This window comes from Drosophila novamexicana, unplaced genomic scaffold, assembly GCF_003285875.2.
Source record: "Drosophila novamexicana strain 15010-1031.04,08,12 unplaced genomic scaffold, DnovRS2.1 tig00000986-arrow-arrow-pilon, whole genome shotgun sequence".
NCBI classification, from domain to species: domain Eukaryota; kingdom Metazoa; phylum Arthropoda; class Insecta; order Diptera; family Drosophilidae; genus Drosophila; species Drosophila novamexicana.
Genome location: NW_020824835.1, coordinates 1,380,228 through 1,403,958, shown reverse-complemented (window position 1 = coordinate 1,403,958; position 23,731 = coordinate 1,380,228). Strand labels below are relative to the sequence as shown.

The following is a 23,731-nucleotide window of genomic DNA, read 5'->3' as shown; positions in this document are numbered from 1 at the left end:
CCATTTATAATCGCTAAATTCTGAATAATTAGCCTCTAATGTAGTTACTGTTGTGACTGCATCTACACTAAATATTTGAGCTCCGGAATTTCTGAGCAGTTGCACTTGAATACTCAGCCCTATGGTATAGATTATTATACTATTTAGGGTATTCCACTGCTTGTATCTTGTAGTTGTAGTTGTAGTTGTAGTTGTAGTAGTAATGTTTATTGCAACTTATCAACTAATCTAGTAAGCGCATTCCTGTACTTACAACTCTTATTTTTTCACGCTTATCTGTTTTCCTATGTCTCTGAATCATATTACTTTTCGTTGTATCAAATGCAATGTATCGATTTAGCAGCTAGTAAGGGTATTCCCTATTGCTTCATGCGTATAGACATTGCACTCTTCTAGCTAGCTTTGTGGCCCATTCACTCGTCGAGTCACACGCTCCGTTATCTGTTCCATCTATAGACCATATACATACGTATGTATGTGCTTACGCACTTATACGCAGGAGGAGATCGGCACTTTTAATCAGTCACTCTTTTTGTCAGTTGACATTTTATTTCGGATCGAGCGGGGCTAGGTCGAGGGAGGAATGGGGGAATGGGGGAATGGGGGGAAAGGGTTGGGCTTTTCGACTCTTATTAGATTTCCCATTCAGTGTTATCGGGGCAGCTGTTGATACGAACATTGGACGTGCCGGCCGCGTCGCATTCACAGTTAATGCTATTTACGCCCAACCCTATTCATAATTATTTTTGTGTTTAGCTTCATTTGATGGTGGGTTGTGCGGTGCGGTGGTTCCCCCATTCCGATTGGACGCTCGTTATCAAAACCATTTCTTAACCATCAACACAAGCGACATCTGATCTGCACTCCGCTAATGAGTTGAGGGCTTGACCCACCTTAAAGAAGGCTAGAATAATGTTGATAACGTTTTTTAATCTGGGAATATGTATAATTCTAAATTTCGAAATAAGTAAACACGTTTAAGAAAGTTCTTCTTCTAGTGACCTTTTGCCTCACCAAATCACCATCTGAACTATTGATCCTTTATGAGAAGCTGAAACTTTAGAGTTACAATTATATACTTTCGGATCTTAACATTTGAATGAAGTATTACTTTCATAACGAGAGTCACTCGTTGATAGCTTTCTTCTCACATAACTCAGCGTAATTATGTTTTGTGTATTTTTTATTTGATTTTTTTTCGAAAATTTTCTTGGATTGACTCAACCCTACAAATGCCGATCGGGCCTGGAATTTCCGATTCTGTCATCGTGGTTTTTTTTTTGTTTGTGTCGGTATGTTCGGTATGCGCAACCTGTTTGGCCTCTCCGCTCACGTATCCAGAGTTAATTTCTTTTGGATCGCACTGGCATTTCGTAATGTTTTTCGCAGGTGTCTCTTGTAATGGCAATCGGGGTTTTCTTCCTCTTCTTCTTGTTGTTGTGTTGTTGTTGTTGTTTCGGTTCGGTGCTGCGAATAGGAACGGTTCTGCGGTTCAGTCTAGGGTGCGCTTCGGTACGTTTTATGAGGTTCGTTGATTTCGAGAAATGCCATAAAAAGACATAAAATGTGTTGCATTCCAAACGGTTCTTCACATTTCTTTAACCGATTATTTGTAGGTTTTTCCTTTCTTTTTATATTTGATTATTTTTATTTATTTATTTTTGTTTTTGTTTTTGTTATTATTTTTTTTTTGGCTAATGAAAATTGTACTGGCATTTCGATTTAAGGTTTATTTAGCTTATGAATGAACGCGCAAACAAATAAACATAAACGAGCAAACATAAATACAGAAAAACACAAGAGCCGCAATCACCAGTCAAATGTCTAACATTTTCTTATCACATTCAAAATGCATTCAATCCGAAAACAATTCCAACAACAACAACAACAACAACAACCACAACAACAATAATAAAATAAAAGAACAATAAAATGTGAAGCAAAGCAGTTCCATAAACATAAACATAAACCCAATTGAATTCGCGTCAACTGATGAGAGAGCATTCAGTTCGTTTCCTTTGTCACAAGACTGGAAAATAAATCAATTTGAATATTCATCTAATTGAATAAGAAATACCCTTGCCAAAGGAGCGCATACAAAATTTGTCATCAGACACGTGACAACGCATTCATGGAAGCGATTTTCAATCTAATAAAGTATACATATCTTTGATTAGATGCTATATATACATACATAGATCGAATTTGTTCCTGATATATATGATATATAAAAGAATGTCGATCGAAAACTAACTACATGTATTAACCGATTATTTTGGCTTGTTAGTTTAACCCACGCACTTTTGTTTTAATTTTCATATTTTGATCAGTATATATATACATATATATACATTCTTGTTCTTATTTCAGTATCAATAGCCGAGTCGATTTTATGGTTATATCCGTCTGTCTGTTTCTATGCGAACTAGTCTCTCAGTTGTAAAGCAATCTTTATGAAACTTTGCAGAAGTGCCTCTTTCTGTTGCACGCAGTACATATGTATGTCGGAACCAGCTGGATCGGACCACTATATCATATAGCTGTAATAGAAACGATCGCTCGAAAAGTAGGTTCTTGTATGAACAACTTTTTGCTTTTCAAGATATTTTAGCCATACTCGGCATTAACTATTTTCCCTGTGCTTCTTAGATATGAGCACAGCAATTTGAGCATTATAAAAAGGTTCCGTCTGAAAGGATATTAAATCTTTTTACGTTGTCAAAATCCGAATACTACAGCCAAAAAGGTTCTATAGAAAATGATGTTTGTCTTTCTTTTAAATAATTATTTTGCTGGAAAGTATTATTACTATGTATAAATTATTACTTTTTTTTGAAATTTCAGTTTTACAAACATAATATTTCTCCGGCTTACTACAAGAATATTTTATTTTGTACATGTATTATCATTTTGTCGTGAAATGTGTAACGCATAGATGGTGACATCTTCGACCCAATAAAGTATATATATTCTTGATCAGCATCAACAGCCGAGTCGATATAGCCATGTCCGTCTGTCCGTCTGTCTGGACCACTATATCATACAGCTGCCATAGGAACGATCGGTCGAAAACCAGGTTTTTGATTAAAAACCAATTTTGATTGTCAAGATATCTTAACCAAACTCGGCATTAACTACTTTCCCTGTGCTTCTTAGATACAGGCAAAAAAAAAAAAAGCATTATAAAAAGGTTGGGTCTGCAAGGGTATTAGATCTTCGGCGTGCCGAAGATAGCCCTTCTTTCTCGTTTTTCTATGTAATTAGATGTCATGCAAAATAAAGCACATTTAATCAATGTCACAAATATATAACATTTTCAAATATTTATACGTCAGCATTTGTTTTTTATTAAGATATTGTATGGCTTTCTGTTTTTGTTTTCGTTGCATTTTATTTTGTTTCGATAATTTAGATAGGCGGCAAATAAGGCGACCTTTTGCATTTAAAAATTGGGTAAAAGAAGTTAATGATGATGAATATGGATTGGGGAAACCGACACCCGGCACTGCACGACACGACACGCGTGTGCACTGTAATCGAATACATGCCGTGTTGGTTTTCTATATTTCTGAGGCCCTAACTCGGTTTCATTTGAAATGAATTAGAGTTGTCTTTTATGGAGCTTGCAGAAATAGTATATTTACCTCTATATGGAACTTGATTTGATCAGATCCGAATTTTGCAATTTCTTATTACCAAAGTGCTTTTGGCACTGAACCCGAAATAAATAGAGCTTTATTTCCAATTAGTTAGACGAGTTAACCCGCGGAGTTTCTAGTTCGACGGTTAAACTAGCTGCGTTATCTATCGGGCCCAGGCCTCGCAACCCTCTCTCTAGGCACGGCTGATTACGAATTGTTTACTTACTAAAAGAGTATCATGCGAAAGCTACTGAATTAATCGTGAGTTAATTGTGACTGGACAAGATTCAATACTTTGCTTGTGGGTGAAATAGCCTGAGAGACCTTTGGCCTGCCTCCAGTCAGGCATTATAAAGCTTGATCAAAACAATAGACAGGGAATCTTAAAGTAAGTATAGATTCACATTTAAATGAAAATTAAAAATATATAATTAGCACGACATTTTTCTTCGAGTGTATACAATTTACTTTTTCTATGCAAATGCTTCTTCTGTTCTGCTCTGTTTATAAGAATTGCATTAACAAAAATATAAAGTCCACTCTTGCCAATTTCTCCAAGTGAGCAGAACATAGTTATACATACACACGTACATATACATACACACATATATATCTCGCTCTTTATATGCATATGTATTCGTGCACACATATATGTATATAAAGGTTTGTGTATTGCCATTATCAGCTCAGCTTTAATTTAAATGCTTGTGCTGATGCTCCTGATAATGTGTGTGTGTGTGTGTGGGTGTGTGTGGGTGTGTGTGTGTGTGTGTAACCGCATTTAAATGTCATATTTGTTATTAGCATTTGCCCCGAGATCATTCCAGCCCAATTCGCCCGCACGCCACCCCTCTGCCACACCCCTCCCGCCACGTCTCTCTCGCCGCGCAACGCCCCCTAAACGAATACGGCTCGAACCGGCCCGGCACCGGGCAAGACGATTTATCTCGCGTGAGGCGTCACGTTGCTTATCTGGAACTTGCACAAATGAGTCGCGACGTCGAGTTGGATCGTATACCCACTAAATATCGAGCAAAACAACAGGCCCGACGCACACACACGCACACTATAACTAAACTATATCAACGAGTTTAGTTTCACCTGCCAGCTCGTGCTCTCTTTGTCTCTCTTATTGCAAATGTTATTCTCCTTCGTTCTCGCTCTCCCTCTCGTTCTCTCTAGTTGGCATGATTTTGCGAATTCATTAGAGCCCAGCCATAGAGATTAGGCACTACATGTGACCGACCATCCAAAGTAGTTGTTCCACAGTATTTCACAGGCGTCGCCCAAACATTATGAAATTACGTATAGTTCACAATTACAGTCACAATGACAAGGCTGTTGAAAAGGAACAACTATCATGATCATTCAAATGAATGCAAGTAAACAACAATGTTGTAGTCACTTATTTCACATATGACGAAATAATTGATTTCATGAATAGTCTGATAAAAATACCTGTCAAATTAATGATAAATATCTTGATATTTAAAAAATTAAAATTAACCAAAACATATATTAAGTTATCTTAAGAAGAAAACTCTAGCTATTATATTATACACATAATATCGATTAAAACCTAATCTTCTCTCAGAGATTAAAACAAATTCTGCTACTTCAACTAACAACATTTTGTTGTAGAGTTAAGATCGAGCATTCCATATATATATATATATATATATATTTAAATATATATTCAGCATTTAAATATTTATCAGCTTTGAACTGATCAAGTTAAACTTAACTCTAAATTAACTAATATCATTTGCAATCGCAGGCCATTTTCTTCATCAAGAATTTTATAAAATCAGTTTATGGATGGAACAAAAAAATGAAGCCTCGTTAAACCTGCATAAATTTGTTTACATTTTTGCATAAAATTTGGATAAACTCACCTGTTTTGCTTAATTTGAGAACATTAAGATTCCAGCTATAGAATGTTGCAGACTGATTCATAATGTTCAAAATAAAATGGATGACATCTAAATCTATGGGGGATCTTAAACACAGAAATAATACAGCTTTAGAATTGTTACTAGTCCATAAAGTTTACCTGAGAAGTGCAAAATTGTGTTTAACTTGAAGGAAATACTTCGCTTTTACTCTCGCATACATGTGTATCATCCGAGTTGACAATATCTATAAGGCTGCAAGTTCTAACGAACTTCTCGAACTATTTGTGGAATATATGAAATATTCATATAGCTGCCATTTCCAGCGAAATATTCACGTCTGGCTTGTGACTAAGTTGTTCAGTAATCCATGAGTCGCTTGTTTTGATGTTTTCTCTAACAAATTCTTACATCATCGCAGTTCAAATTTAAGATTCGTTAAAAAACAAAACAAAAACAAGAGTGCTCCAGTTGGCAGAGCCCGACTGGAAGATACCCTAAACGCACGCACGCCGATGCAACGATTTGAAAAAAAAGAAACCAGATCTAATATCCTTTTTTTTAATCCATTTCCAATGGGGTCACAAAGAGATCTCACAGATACTATAAAGGAAAAATAAAAAACAAATTAAAAATTTCCTCATGCCGGGGCTCGAACTCGTGCCCGCCTGTCAAACGAACTACTTGCTATCGCCTCATACCTTACCGCCACAGCGGTTCTATTAATAGAATTCGATAAATAGTGCAGAATCGGGAGGCGGTATTCAAAAACTGAAAAGTACCTGATCTGTGAATACTTAAAAAGAAAACTGGAAGCAATTTTCAAGCCGGCATTTCTTATAGGTTCTGATATCGAGACGTACATAAATCCGAGCATACGGATATTTTGTTGCTGAACAAGAATATATGTATATACTTTGTTACATACATTTTCACACAACCAGTATACCCTGTTTAACCATTTCTAATAAGTTCAGGGTATACTAAATAAAATTAGCCTAAGGATTTGTCGAAGCGTTAAACATAATTATTAGCTCTCTTGTTGTGATTGGTCTGAAAGAAATGTTAACTTTGTGGTTTTATTCAATTTTGTTGCTAATCTTTTGTTCAATGTGTGCGTGTAGACAATCAAAGAAATATAACAAAAACTATAAAAAAAAAACTTGCCCATTGGCGGATTTGGAGCATAAGAAATATTTCATGCATTGCTACGCTTTGGTTTTTATTGTTGTTGTTGTTGTTGTTGTCACTGCTGCTCTTAACTGGTCTGGCAACTTTGGTCGGATTGGAATGTTGTTGCCTTTTGGAAGCCGCAGCACAGAGTGGCAATTGTTGTTGTTGTAGCTGTTGCCGTTATTGCCAGCGTCAATGCCGTCGTTAACGTTGTTGTTATTGTTTATTTAAACTCGCATTTTTGCTATTGCTGTTGTTATTGCTGCAACAATGAGTCAGAAGCATTTAAACAGCAGCAGCAGCAGCAGCGGCAGCAGCAGCCGCTCGATTGGCGTCATTCGCCAATGCTTTGACGTCGCTGCCAACTGCTGCGCGTGCGTAGTAAATGCAATTACACAAAAAAGTTATTACAGGCGCATGCCCTTAAGCCATTGTAGCTGTAAATAAAAGAAAAAACAGTAATCAGGTGAATAACAGCAAAACAAATGATGGTTAAGCGTGCCAATAGCAGTTCTCAACATTTAACGAGCGCGTGCACGGTGGCGCCTGTGGCCGAGTTTAACAAAATTAAACAATGATAAAAAAATTGCCAAGTGGGAGCGTCTGTTAATTTTCCATGTGTGTGTGTGTGTGTGTGCCTGTGTATCTGTTAACCAACTCTGTTGTATTTCGCTGTCAAAGTTAGACGGAAATGTTGCGCGTTTTTTCACCTGATAGTAAAAAAAAAAATTTGTGAAATTGGGTCAGCCTGCCAGCAACATTGTTGTTATACAGTTTGATGAGCATAAAGCGAGCTGCTTGCTCTCTCGCGCGCGCTCTCTGTGTTCACGTGTGTGTGTGTGTAACTGAAAAGAGTTGTACAGTTTGAGAGATAGCCGCATAGCTTATGCGAACCGAAGTGGCTCCCCAACTGTGCGGCGATGTCTCGTTTGATTGCGAAGAGCGAGCAAAATAAGAAGAAAAATAAAAAAAGAAAAACAGCATTGGGAGAGCGAGCAGTAGTGCGAGTGCGGCAGGTGTCATGGCGTTTCGACAAACGGTAACCTGCAGTGGGCAGCGTCGCATTTTTATTTCGATTTTGTTATTGTCTTTGGCATATGCATGGCATTTGTTTTTTGGTTTTTTTTTTTTGTTTTTTATAAACACATGTATTTAAGGCATTTTAATTATTTCAGTTATATTTGGCTTTTGCTTTTTTCTCTTATTATTTATGGAGGCTTTAAGTGCGACCGTGGGCCGTGCGGGCTGACAATTATAGTGTATTATTTTTACTGCGCAATATAAGAAAAAACAACAAGAACAAAAAATAATAATAAAGCATAATAAAGCAAGCGACCGCCGCAGCATTAGCTATGAGAGCGCGAGAGCATGGTGTGTGCGTGAGTACAAAAGAGAGAGATAGAGAGAGAAAGAGACAGAGAGGCGGATGTTGTTGTTGTTAATTTTATGGGAAACAAAAACAATTTGCAATTCGCTGACAAGCCCACAAGAACAAAACTCTAATAGTACTTGTACATGTATTTGTACATACACATGAATAAATACATATGCATGCGTGCGTGCGTGCGTGAGTGTGCGTGAGTACGTTTAAACTACGCAGCAGCATTTTTACTACTGCACAACAAAAACTACAACAACTAGAGGCGGGTGGTGTGCCCGCTTCCTCCTTTGGCAGCTCTTACAATATTTTTTCTCTGTTTTGTTGCCACGTTTTGCGCTCAGTCGCTCTCACACCGCTGACAACGCAGCCGCATTTTGTTTTTATTGCGCCCCAAAAACCGGCAACACCCTGTGTAAGACACATGGGGAGAGGGTGGGCAGCGTCAAGTTGATGAATTACAACGTAGTTGTAAATACGCTACGCACACTTTTTTCTTCGTTTTTCTTTTTTACTATTTACTACGCTTTTACAATTGCTGCGCTGCTGGCGTCGCTGCCACCGTAGCAGTCTCTCGCCTGGCTTTAACGTCAGTGCGGCGACGGCCGCGCGTCATGCAAACAAACGTCAATGCTGTTTGGGCAGCAGCAACAGCAGCAAAAACCATTTTGATAAACACTTTTATTTATTCTTGTTTCTTTTTCTGCATAAAATTATTGCCATTGTGTGTGTATAATTGTCGTTGTATTGGTGCTGTCGGCGTCGATGTTTAGCAGAACTCTGCTGTTTAATTGAGTAATGCGACATCGCATTAGCAAATGTATATACATACATATGTACATTAGTATGTATTAAAAAGTTGGCGTGAGCCCTTGAGATTGTTCTCTCAAACTAGAATGAGAATGGAAGTTATGGGAGGCATGATTTTTTGCTATGAAAAGCCGCTTAACCACATACACATAAATTATATTTGTAAATCTAGTTAACATTATGCGCTATGTAACTCTTGATACATACATACATGTAATGCAAATGTTATTCGAATGTGATGAGGCGGCTCATGTTATTTAAAAGCTGTTAATCCACATGTGTGTGTATGTAAATATGAATTAAATTTTTTGTTGCATTTATTAACATCATGCGCTATGTAATTCGTGCTGCATACATATAATGCAAATGTTATTCGAATGTAATGCGAAAGCTGTAGCCACATGTGTGTGTAAATATGAAATAAATTATATATTGCGTTCATTTAATGACGAATTCTAGTGTACTCATGTTTGTGTGTATATTTGGTCACGCTAAAGCGATAACGCGACGTCAGCGTCGACGCAGACGCTGACGAGGCACGTGTATCGAGCACTTGGCGCCCTTTTTCACATAAAATTATTGTTATTGCCTGTCGCTGTGGTACTTACGTACATACATACACACATACACACATACTTGCACACATACATACGTACGCCGTTGTTATTTTACCGCTCTGCTGTTTGTAAAATAAAATTAACAAAAACATTTGCACTTTTTTATTTTCATTACAGTTTCGACCAACCGAGCAAAAACAAAAACAACAACAACAACAATAACGACGACAAAAAAGCATTCCAACTGACGAAGATAAATACAAAACACTACAAGTCTGAGAACACAACTGGTGTGTGTGTGTGTATGTGTGAGGAAGAGAGAGAAAAAGAGGGGTAGCGAGCGTGCAAGCGTGCAAGCGAGAGCTGCAATGATCACTTAGTGGGCCGGCGCCCCTAATTAAATAATTTATAATAAAAACAAATTTTTTAATTTAATTAAAATAGCAACAAAGCAAGCAAAACAATGGAATCAGCAATAATAACATTTTTCAATGAATATGTTTACTTACGTATTCCTGAGGAAAAGCTGCCAATACCAATAGCAAACACAAATCACAGCGATAGTGCATGTTTGACCCTTACAACAACAACAACAAAGCGAAAAAGAAGAATATCTATGGTGTTTAATGGTAAACCGATTCCGAGTAAATACGATTGTGAATTGCGCGAAACGCTAGCGCCCGGCAACATGATGCAGAAATCCAGTTGCAGCGCAACACCAACAAAAACAAATACACCAACAACAACAACAACTGATAAGGTATTAGAAACAACAAAAACAAGGCCAGCATCATTGTCAACAACAACAACAAGAGCAACAACAACGCATGGAAACATTTGTGTTGTATGCCGACAAGTGTTCGCAACAACAACATGTTCCTGCATTCAGACAAAAACAAGCAGCAGTTCCTATGCAGACAGCAGCAGCTGTAGCAGCCAGCGCAGAAGCAAAAACAGAAACAGTAGCAGTAGCAGTAACAGTAACAGCGGCGCAACATCCACCACATTCCCCAGCAAACTGTCGTCGGCGCAACATTGCCGCTGTCTGCAACAACAGCAGCAACATCTGCAGCACCAGCAACATGTTGCCAGCGTCGCGCATATATGTTGCTGTGCAAATAGTAGTAGTAGTCGAAAAAATAGTAGTAGTAGTAGTAATAGTACAAATGACAATAACCAAAAAGTAGCAGCAACAACAGCCAATTGCCACTGCAACAGCAACAACAAAAACAACAATATTAACAGCCACATCCATAAAAAGCAACGACTGCAGCGACATTTTAACATTTACAGTAATTGCTTAAGCCTTTTGGCCACACTGCAATTGTTATTTCTGTTTGTGCAAAATCAAATGCTGATGCTACATTGTCGCAATCTGTTCAAAAGACGCCGAAGACAACAAATACAGCCACAACATCAACAGCAGCAGCTTCAGCAGCAACAACAGCAACAACTAGCACGACGAGTATATCCGAAATACAGTTATCATCAGGAACAACATCATCATTGGCGCCACCAAAGCATAGCGTATGCAATACTCGCTCTGTTAACATTGCATGCGACAACAACAATTGCGCTGCAGCCGCCGCCCACGCAATACGATCAACAGCAGCAACATCAGCAGCGAGCTACATTAACAGCGAAGCGTAGCTTAGAATACAGTTTGGCCTCTCTGACAGGACAGGCGCGTAACATCGGGCCTGGCGTTAACAGCAACAGTAACATAAACAGGGATGTACGATTGGCGCGCAGGGAAATGCGTAAGTCTGGCAGCACTGGCTGTTGTACATTTTTAAAAACTTGCAGAGGATATTATAATTTTATCGCGAAATGTGCATTAAAGGCGATACATACGACGCCATAAAGTATGTATATGTATGTTTGATGAGTATTTAGGTCCGTGTCCTTATAATCATGTCCGTATCTGTCCAAAGAAATCTTAGTTTTCATGGGTTTTTCTTTCAGTAGATCGTTTATTTGGCGGTATCGGACCAGTATATCCTATAGTTACCATTGAAATGAGTTCTTGTATGAAAAACACTTGAAAATATTAAAATTTTTGGTTATTACAAGCCTTATATTATCGCTCTATATTTTTATCATATTAACGAATCAGATTAGTTGTGAAATGACAAACATCCTTACCCTTATCAGACCACTTTGTCTTGAAGATCTCGGTCGGAAATAAAATATTTGAATCACAACCCTTTTCAATTATAAATCTCCAAGAGTATAAAAGCTTCGGCGCGCCGAAATTAAAATGTTACCTCTTATCAATGTAAGTGTGTGGATTATGAAATATATTTTAATTATAAATATATTCGATTCAACTTTAAAAACAGCCTGTAAATCAATGGATATACGCAACAATATTTCGGAATTGAGTCAGCTGGCAAACTGTACGATCATCGAGGGATTTTTGCTCATAACGCTGATCAACGATGCGGATAAGCTGAATACAAGCTATCCGCTTCTCACTGAGGTCACCGGCTATATAATCGTTTATCGTGTACATAATTTGATATCGTTATCGCAAATCTTTCCCAATTTGAGCGTTATACGCGGTAATATACTCTTCGAGAGCTACGCTTTCATCGTATATCAGAACAAGGATCTGCTGGACATTGGACTGTCCAATCTGCGGGCCATTACCAATGGGGGCGTCCGCATCGAGAAGAACTACTATTTGTGTTTCGTGAAAACGGTCAACTGGCAGAAGATCGTGTCCAAAAATGCCACAGAGTCGGACATTGTGCTCAAGTTCAATCGCAATGAGGCGGAATGTGCACGCTGTCCGGGCGAAACGAAAGGCGACGATACCCAGGATAGTACCATGACGGATGCCAGCGATATGCCCGTCTGCAAGATCCATCCGGACAACAAGCGCTACTGCTGGAGCAATCGTGCGTGCCAGACAAGTGAGTGGATCGATCTACGCAGAAGCAATACAGTCATTTATAGCCATACGTTTGCCTTTCTTTGTAGTTTGCCCCAAGGAGTGCCCCTACAACTGCATCGATGAGAACACCTGCTGCAACGACTCCTGCCTGGGCAGCTGCTCAAAGCCAGTTCTGGGCGATTGCGTTGCCTGTCGCAATGTTTCCATTCATGGCGGCAACTGCATTAATCAGTGTCCTGATGGCTACTTTCTGGTATGTACCTACAGCTCTTTTCTTCTAGTCTATTTAAAACTGTCATCGGTTACGTTTAATTGAACTATTCATTCGAGTTAATTATCTTCTGTTAATTTCATTCGTTTTTATTATCGATGTATGATAGCTATGTTTATTTTATTAGAAACTTGCAAGAAACCGTTAGTGAAAATAATTATAAAGAATACACGTTGCAACTTCTTAAAAATATGATAACTTAATATATATTCTTTCTTATTGCTTGCAACATTTCCCAAATTGATTAAATTTCTAAATTAAAAAAATAATCATATTTAAGATCTTTTGTGGAACGCTCTCGTTTTTATCTCAGGAAAAGACAGATCTCTTTTTATTTCTTTTATTTCGTTCTCACTGTTGTGGGGAACGTGAAAAGTGATCATTCTCCGCCTGCTCCAAATCCTTTGATCAACTGCAATTTGACCTTCTCTTTCAGTACGAACAACGTTGCATTACGGCTGAGATGTGCGAACGGATGGGTACCAAATACGAGAGCAGCAAGGAGATGAAGCTGGTGCATTACAATGGCAAATGCACGACACGCTGCGAGAAGGGCTATTCCACTATGAACAACACCTGCCAAAAGTGCAACGGCACCTGCCAGAAGCTGTGCCAGGGCGGCATCATTGACAGTCTGGTGCGAGCCAAGGAGTTCCATGGCTGCACTGTGATCGGCAATGACGGACTCACCATAAGCATCAAGCGTGGTGGACGTGAGTCTCTGGAGAAAAATGTAGCAGTTCAGTCGCTTATTTAATGCTCCTTTACGCTTCGTTTCTTATAGCGCACATGGTTGATGCACTGGTGTCTGGTTTGGGCATGGTACATACAATTAATTCATATCTAAAGGTGCATTTGACCTATGGCCTGACCACACTGGACTTTTTCAAGAGCCTGCGCCACATTAAGGGCGACACTTTGTTAGAGGGTCGGTATGCTCTGTACGTGCTGGAAAATCGGGATCTGGAGGCAATTTGGGGCGAAAATCAAACAGTCAGCATTAGCAATGGCAGCATCTTCTTTCACTTCAATCCCAAACTTTGCATTGAGACCATCGATAAACTGAGACCGATGCTGCCCGGCAAACCGGAAAAGTTTAACAAAAACGAGGTAGCCGAGGATTCGAATGGCAACAAGGGCACATGTATGTCTATCATTAAGCTTATATCTCTCACAGATTTAATAACTTATCCATTTACACATACGCAGGCAATACGATATTGTTGAAAGTGAACATCAATAAAAAGGCCAGCACACTGGTTGTAATCAATATCATCACCACCGTGGAATTTGATGATGACCGTTCCTTCATAGGCTATCAGATCTATCACACATCCGATCCATATGGTAATGTCACCAGGGACAACTATCAACCCTGCTTGGATAGGTGCGTTAAAGCTAATAGTAAAATGAATTGGAATCCACTAATGCCTCTCACTTCACTTCACTTCACTTCACTCTGCAGCTGGATTGTGAGTGAACCGAGCAAGGACACCTCGAGCTTTATCGGTAATCTGCTGCCCTACACCAAATATGCATTCTATGTCCGCACCATGACCATTTCGTCGGAGAAGCGCAACTATCAGAGCGACATCATACGCTTCCAGACGATGCCCACGAAGCCGACGGATGTGCGCAGGATCAGTGCACGCTCCACAGACAGCTCGAAAATTGTGAGTATGATTCGGGTCTGAAAGTATGTACGCTAGAGTTGGTCCAGGTCGTGACACGAACCAGCACGACTGAACAAGATATGCCCGAAGAGAAAGAAAGATTTAGTCAGCTAGTTTCAAAGCCATTAAAGATATTCATAAAATTTCGTACTATTAAAAAAAAAAATGCAATCGGATGCATAAGAGTTTTGTTTTATAGTAAACGCACAGCAATTGGAACATTTCGTTTCAAGGGTTGATTATAATTTACCATATTTTATTTACTTTCAGTACATTTATAATAATTTTATTATATTGCGTGTAACAATGAAGAATCTGGAGATTTTGAGGACGGTTAATTAGTAAATCTCTTAATTGACAACTAATTGGCAACTAATGCATATGCACATCCTTAATTTGAAGTGTATCACAAGATATTTATCAGTTTAATAGAAGAACTCCACAACAATTGACTATTGCCATTTTTATAAACGGATAGTTTTGTGGAGGTTTTTGCTTACATTTTGCTTGTAGAAAATTTAGAAAAATATAGATTTTGCTTTTGTAAAATAATCCAAATGTTATTTAAAAAAAACTCTTACACGGGAAGAAAGCAAACTACAAAAACAATATTTTAAATAATTACACAAAAATTTAAATTTATTATTAACCAAACCAAGTCGCTTTAGGTGTTTGCTCTTATTAATAATATTCAATAAGCACGAAACTAGTAAAAACAAATTATTTCAAATTCATGTCGTGTTGTTAAATTTCAAATCGTGCGTGTTTTGAACATCTTTGTCTTGTGCAGTGTTGGAAAAGTGTCCGAAATTTGCCACACTCTAGAGTAGATCATTGTGAATTATATCGTATTTTCCTTTTCACTTTACAGTTGCTGAGCTGGAAACCGCCGCTGAATGTTAATGGCAAGCTGGTTAAGTATCAGGTGCGTGCAGAGATCACACGGCGGGACGCCAAACTGGAACATCATCGTAACTTTTGCCGGGATCGTAAGTTACAGCCGAATAGCGGGAAGAACTGTTTTTAATTCACGTTTGAATGCTTGCAGCTTTGCCGAATAGCTCCGACGACGAGGAGACATTCTCGTCGCCCGCCGAAAAGACGATTATGGAGACGCCAGGGTCTGACTGCAAATGCGATGCGGGCGGTCGCAACGTGTTCGATCAGCAAGATGTTGAAGAGAAAATCTTTGATGAAATCGAATTCGAGAATGCCCTCCAGAACTTTCTGTATGTATCGAAGAAGCGCGACAAACTGCAGCAATTGGAGAATGAAGTCGCGCTCACCGACAACAGTATCGATGGCACCGGTTCTTTTGGCAGTCCGAATGCTCTGCAACGCAGGCGCAGGCGATACATTGAAGTGGACGAGGATGAGCATAAAATTGGCAGCGCTCTGATGCGGCAAATTGGCCATGCTAAACTGGATAACGCCAGCAAGTTCGAGAGTGAGCGTCCAAAACCAAATGGCACGGCAGACAATTCTATGGAGAGCTGGTCAAATATGACAGTTATGGATGAGAGCGAATCCTATTACAGGATCTTCTCCGCCGAGGTGGATGCAAACACGACAGAATTTCAATTCGAGAAATTGCGACACTTCTCCCTCTATTCGCTGTCGGTGCGCGCATGCCGGGAGAAGGAGGGCGTCAATGACACCGCTGATGTGTGCAGCGATGCCGAACCCTGGGAGAAGCGAACCCGAAAGTTGGGTAAGTACTCATTCAGTTAGCCATCTCAAGCATATATCAATCTAATCATCGGGTCATCCTACAGCTAATATGGACAAGGCATTTAATTTAACGGGCGAACTTCTGGGCAACCTTAACACCACACGGGGTAATGTGCGGCTGCGGTGGGAGGAGCCACTGGATCCGAACGGTGCGATCGTTTCCTACATGATCATCTACGAACGCCAGGAACGGGATGCCGTCGAGGAGAAACGATGCATCACAGTGCAGGACTATCTCAATCAGAGCGGCTACGTTGTGACCAATCTGAACGAGGGCAAATACAGCTTCCGCATAAGGGCCAATTCACTGGCCGGCGAGGGTGATCTTACGGATTTTGTCTATGTTACGGTGCCGGTGAGTAGTTCAGCTGTTAGAATCGAAGTAGTTCAATGTGGGATATCAGGGTAAACTACACAAAAACCGTGTTTTATAACTTTTCTGCTCATTGTCCGATCGTATATTGTTGTGGCAACACCGAAATAGGAAATTCGCTCAAATTGATTTTTTAGATGTCGTGAATTTCCCTATGAAAGTCAAATTATTTGTAACTTTTATTAAAAACCTGTCAAAATTTTGATCAACCCTTGCAGCCGCCCGGATTGTCGCCATTTGAATGGGCCGGATATACTCTGATTGGAATCATGGGGATTATAGTGTGCTTGTTGATCTATTATAAGTTCTTCCGTGCGAAGAAGGGACATCCGCGAGATTTGGTAATCAATACGGAAGTGAATCCATTTTATGCGAGCCTGCAATACGTGCCCGATGATTGGGAGGTGCCGAGAGAGCGCATCATTCAGCTGGGTCCACTGGGCCAGGGCTCTTTCGGCATGGTCTACGAAGGCATACTCAAGGCGCAAAACACCGGCGAGGATATACCGTGTGCGATCAAGACAGTGAACGAGAATGCCACCGATCGGGAGCGAACCAATTTCTTGAGCGAAGCGAGCGTGATGAAAGAGTTCGACACGTACCATGTGGTCCGGCTGCTGGGCGTCTGTTCGTGTGGACAGCCGGCCCTGGTTGTCATGGAGCTGATGAAAAAGGGCGATCTGAAGTCCTATTTGCGCGCCCATCGACCCGACGAACGGGAAGATGTGCTCGCTGTCTATCAGCAGCGCATAGGGCTCACCACCGGCACGGGAACAATAGCGGGTGCAGTGCAGCCGCCACCATATAGTCGCATCTTCCAAATGGCCATCGAAATAGCGGACGGCATGGCCTACCTGGCCGCCAAAAAGTTCGTCCATCGCGATCTGGCCGCACGCAATTGCATGGTTGCCGAAGATCTGACTGTGAAGATTGGCGACTTTGGCATGACCCGTGACATCTATGAGACGGACTACTATCGCAAGGGCACCAAGGGTCTGTTGCCAGTGCGCTGGATGCCGCCGGAGAGTTTGCGTGACGGCGTCTACGCGAGCTCTAGTGATGTGTTCAGCTATGGCGTTGTCCTCTGGGAAATGGCTACGCTCGCTTCACAGCCCTACCAGGGCCTGTCTAATGAGCAGGTGCTGCGCTATGTCATCGACGGTGGCATCATGGAAAGGCCCGACAATTGTCCGGAGGTGCTGCACAAGCTGATGCATCGCTGCTGGCATCATAGGCCCTCAGCGCGACCCTCATTCCTGGACATAATTGCTTACCTGGAGGGGCTCGCTCATCCGCACTTCAAGGAGGTGGCCTTCTACTATACCGATGCGGGTGTGCAGTACCGCGAGAAGGAGCGCAAGGAGCGCAATCAAATAGATGCCTTTGCGAGCGCTCATCTAGATGCCGATGTGGATGGCGAGGATGCCACTACGCCGTTGCGTGTGGGCGAATATGAGGGCTATAAGTCAAACATGGAGCACAACGAATCGGTTGAACAGCCAGCCGAGAGTCCCATTGCTCTGGTCGATGATCAGGCGACAACACATTCACCCTTTAGCATGCAGTCGGGCTATATAGTGAGTAGCACGCCGGATGCATCCTGCACACTGCCCACAGCCGGGGGCTCCCATTTGGAAGATGCGGCATATGTGCAACCGGATGTGGATTCGCCGTTAAATCAATACGGCGAACGTGGCTACGAACCGTACGATCCGAGTCCAAACTTTGTGGAGCTGGTTCCCAGCAACAGCGGACGGCTCAGTGGTGAGCAGCATCTGCTCCCAAAAACGAAGCGCAGCGGTGGCGCCAGTATTATACCCAACATGAGCAGCTCCATGCCGGACGAGGTGATTGGCGGTGGCGCCAGCGGCAGCGGTAGCGTTGTGACCAGCGGTGTTGTCTCCTCATCGCTGCAGCCCTCAACAGCCTCGGCAGCCAGTTCGAATGCGAGCAGCAGTCGTAATCCGAGCCTCAAACGTGTCGTCGCCGACACCTTGCGCAATCGCGTCGGCTACGGACTGCTCAGCCGCTTCAATTTGAAGCGCGGCGACAGCAATGACAGCCACAAGAGCAACATCTCGAATGCGGCCAGCAGCAGCAGCAACTCAAATCTAACCAGTCATCCCGCCGGCATGGCCATGGTCTCAATGGGACCCAATTTGGGCACCATCGAGAGCGGTGGCAGCGGTAGCGCGGGCAGCTATGCGGGCACACCGCGTTTCTATACGCCCACAGCGACCACGCCCAGCGCAGGAGGCAATGGCAGCACAATAATCATGAGCGACAATTCCAATTACAAGCTGCTGGATGAGTCCGGGAACAGTGCGGATGCAGTAAATTCGTCTTGGCCCCAAAACAAGCTAACCACCAGCAGTCTGAATCCCAACTATGAGCTCATGCAGGCGCCCGCAACGGAAACGGGGGCAACACCCTTCAGCATGATCAGCGACAATCCCAACTATGTTCTGATGAGCGAGCCAAAGACTGCAACTGGACAGGGTCAGGTCTTCACCAGCGATAATCCGAACTATGCGGCCATGACGGGCCCAGCGCAGGTGCAGCCCAGCAGCTCCGATCAAGACGAAAATGAGTAAATAATATTGATAATTTTATTAAATATTTGAAAATATTTATTTCAAATTTAAATTCCAATTCCAGCGATGAGGACGACGCCGATGAGCACACGGAGCACATTAAAATGGAGCGCATGCCGCTCAGTCGGCAGAAGCAGCGGACGCGCATCAAGCCACAACAGCAGCAGCAACAGCATCAGCAGCCGCGCAGTCGCAGCGTTAGTCAGACGCGCAAAGCAGAGACTTCGGCGCCAACGTCAGCAGCGACAGCAGCAGCAGCAGCAGCAGCTGCGTCGGCCGCTAAAACGTCCAATATACTCAAGGAAAATTGGCTGAGGCAGGCGAGCACGCCAAAGCCACCGCCGCCGAACGGTTTCATAGGACGCGAAGCGTAGAAGAGCGCAAGTGTCGTGAGAATTTTGTAAATACATACATGCATATGTATATGTATATGTAGCAATTAGCATAAAATATGTAGAAATATTTTACGGGGTGGGGCCGGGGTACTCAGAGCCTGCAGCTTATAATTGCTTACAACTCGAATGGTATAAGAGAGCAATGCGCAGCATGAGCAGAGTTAATGCTAACATTATGTATGCATGTTAGCCAACACTCTGTCCTTTTAGTGCCAGCAAACTTTTGCCCTCAGCCAAGCCTCCTTACAATTTATTATACACTTAAGCTTAATTTATATATGTTTTCGTATTTGTTAAGTATTTCTTTTATAATTTACTAGCGCCGTTTAAACACACATACAACAACAACAACAAAACAAGTCCTAAATGCAAATAACAAAAGTACAAAAGCCAACAACAAACCAACCTAAGTACCGTTTACAACTAGACATAGACACAATACATATGTATGTGTATGTATACGCATGCATGCATGCATATGCATATAGACCTAACCTAACTTATGTATAATTAAAATAATTATTTTAGCACCTACCTAAAAAGCAAAACACGAAACGATGCAACAATGAAGCAAACTAACTGTACAACTACAAAACGAAACACAACAACAACAACAACAACAAAAACAACAGCAACAAAACAGCAGCAACAATAAGCAATACAACAAACAATATATCTACACTGAGTTAATGTCCTTAAATTAGTTAGTTACTATTACCAACTTAAACAAATCCTTTAACTAGAATTTACATGTACTCAAACAATTTTTTATTCGTTTTTTTTTTCATATATTAATGGTAAATTGTGTTGCAATTTTTAGTGCGTTTATGTTTGTGTTGTTCGTTTTATATAAAAAAAAAAAAAAAAACAAAAAAAAAACTGAAAAAGCTGTCTGTAAATGAAACGCAAAAAGAGTAACGAAAAAAAGAGAAACATTCACTGATTTTATGCGTGGCGCTTGGCAATTGGCAAAAGTTTGTGCTGAGAGAGAATAATTTATATATTACACACACGCATACACATAAACACACACACACACACACATGGAGACACGTGGAGCTTTAAATTGTGTTTGTTTCTTATCTAAATTAATTTCGGTTGAAGCCAAGCTTCAAATTACGTAATTGAGAGCTTAAATAACTGCTGCATAATTTACATATTTACATGCTAAACACATATTCACATAAATATGTATGCTATATGCAACGCATTTTATTGTAACATAACTGTAGACAAAAAAGCACACACCCACACACACACACACACACACACACACACACACACACACACACACACACACACACACACACACACACACACACACACACACACACACACACACACACACACACACACACACACACACACACACACACACACACACACACACACACACACACACACACACACACACACACACACACACACACACACACACACACACACACACACACACACACACACACACACACACACACACACACACACACACACACACACACACACACACACACACACACACACACACACACACACACACACACACACATTGAGTGTAGATGATATTGCCATAAACTCAAATTAAGTAGCAAAAGAATAAATACAAAACATGAAAGAGATGAGACTTCGTTTGGATCATAGACGAATTACCGAGTTCAACCTGCAAATACATGGAAAAGCAATAGACGAATTATAAACCTATATACATATACACACACATACCCACATACATATTTATATACGTGTGTATTTACATATGAACTACACTGTTCTGACAGTTTAATAAAATTAGAAGAATAATAAAATTTATAAAAATAAATCCCTTTCAAGACTTGCTAAAATAAAAAAGGATACAATTATACAACTGCATGCAACACACAAACATTCTCTTCAAAATTGCAAATGCAACAAAGTAAAACATTTAAATGCTACTAAAAACTAAATAATAATAATAATATCAAAAACAAAAACAAAAGTATTCGATATTGCCTTCTTTATATACATATATATATATATATACAATTGTAAAGTAACAGAAGAACTTAATGCAAAAACAAAACGAGAAAACGCATGCAACATTTATATTTTATTTTTTTGTATAGATGCGAAAAAATATAAAGCAAGAGCACCTAAAATATTTAAATGAATTATACAAACTGCTAGAATATAAAATCGATGAATAACTTTTGAAAGCAAACAACTGAATTAATTATTATATTTAATTAAATGAAACAATATGTTATACGCTAAAAACAATAGATATGCTACATATATGCACACACACAGACACACACACATACAGATACACACATACACATACACACATACACATACACACACACTAAAAAGACTGAAAAATATAGTTCCTTTTGTTTTTATGTACATAACAAAGCAAAATTTCTAACGAAAATTGTAAACTTAATGCGAAATGAAAACGTAAAAACAATAAATGGAATTATAAATTAATCAACGTAAATTTAAATCAACAAAAATTTAAATATTTATATGCATATATATGCATATATATATATATATATACATATATATATATATATATGAAACGCAGCCGAAAGCATTATAAACAATTATGTATATTTGATAGTTGAATTAACTCAATTTTTGTATCGAACTGCAAATGCTTAACAATAAGAAACAACAAATTTGTAATAAAATTCTTTGGGCAGTTCGCTGACGCCTAATGCCAGCTTCTTATATAGATATTATATCTGAACAGTTGGCTCTGCGTTGGCGCACATGGCTGCTTTTGTGTACATATATATACCTACATATACTATAAACAAAAACAAAACCCTATCATATAATAAATTAATACAAAACAAACAAAAAAAAAAAGCTTCAATATTTTTATTTCTAACTAAAGCTAATTATAAATATAGAGCTAAGTTATTTGTTTCCTGTTTATATAAGCGAAATAAACAACTAAACATATTACAATGTAACGAAAATATTATGGCGAGACTATAATAAAAACTAAATTAATATACATAAATGAAAGCAATTGCTTTTTCAATCATACTCCAAGTAAGTAATCGTGTTATATATTTGTATATCCGTTATCTGACTCTGTTGGATTAACTATTACTAATACGAGGATCGGCTCTACAGACTACAGAGCAAGGAATCGCCTGCAGATTCTAGAATTCCGCTCGATGGGGGCTCTACTATCAAATCCATTTATCCGAGTTTGAATGAAAATTTTTGAAATTATAGCCCACCTAGCTAATATGGTAAAAATGGGATTAGTTTTTAACGAACCATTTCTGACAGAATCAAAATTTCAAATCAAACTAAGAGTAAAAAAATAAATTTACAAAAAAAAAATATTTCTGAATAGGGCTCGAACGCATAACATACCACGCTACTTTTGCCGCCTCTACCCAACAGCCACACGAAATGAATTCTAATGTGAAAAAAAACGGATTAGAATAACAGCACAGAAAACAATACAATCGCAATTCCAATGCTGTTGATGTTCAATAGGTATGTATGTGTGTGTGTACATGTATACAGGAATTCTTGCGCTTTGCGCTAGCTGATACGTGTCCGTGGCTGCCAATATATATATAACCACGCGTTTCCTTTAATAACTTCTGTGTTTCTTAACCGATCTTGATGAAACAATATATATTATTGTACAACAGAATATTTATATACTCTCAACAAGTTCATTGCATTGAAATTGTGGCTAAAATTGGTGGGCAATACAAATTGTTTTATTTACTTGATTTTTAGCTGTGTGGTGGTCCCGAGGAGGTTGCGATTGATATAATATGAAACATACTTGATATATATGTACATACTACTAGCGGGTATTGCCCGGCCTTGCCCGTGGAACTTTCTGTGCCAGAAATTATATTATTATATTATATTACCTTCCCATTAAGTACACGCCCGTGGAAAACTTAAATCTACCACTTCTATTCAAAAATATGTTTAAAGTGCATCGAATAAAGAACCAAATGGTGGAATCAGAGATTTCCGTTCGTTTTTGAAAACTTTGACCCGCATTTTTATCCAATTACGGTTAACGTTGCGAAGGCGTGTCAAATAGGTTCTGATAAAGATTTTTGATAAACCAAACATATAACATCATCAAAAAAATCTTTGAATCGCACTTTCCACCGAGGAGGCTTTGATTTTGCGAAAAATGTGAAACACGTCTCAAATGATTTTTCATATATATCTTTGACGCCCATTTCCACCAAGGAGGAATGATTTTTTCGACAACTGTGAAAACCCCTCAAATGAATTTGAAAATGATTTTGAGGCCGATTGGATGGTAAAGAAAAAAGTTTTATACAAAAGTTTCTTGCGATTTTTACA

The 23,731-nt window shown here is 39.8% G+C and overlaps 1 protein-coding gene across 1 annotated transcript; it reads left to right on the top strand.

The window, feature by feature from the left end:
• Positions 1 to 10,247: 10,247 nt before the first annotated feature.
• LOC115765685 (insulin-like receptor) lies at positions 10,248 to 19,668 on the top strand. Its single transcript, XM_030709343.1, has 12 exons — positions 10,248 to 11,211; positions 11,794 to 12,369; positions 12,437 to 12,603; positions 13,058 to 13,334; positions 13,406 to 13,765; positions 13,831 to 14,008; positions 14,087 to 14,294; positions 15,166 to 15,283; positions 15,343 to 16,005; positions 16,070 to 16,380; positions 16,617 to 18,988; positions 19,057 to 19,668. The coding sequence occupies exons 1-12, from the start codon at positions 10,803 to 10,805 to the stop codon at positions 19,364 to 19,366; spliced, it is 5,949 nt and encodes a 1,982-aa protein (XP_030565203.1). The 5' UTR covers positions 10,248 to 10,802; the 3' UTR covers positions 19,367 to 19,668.
• Positions 19,669 to 23,731: the final 4,063 nt, after the last annotated feature.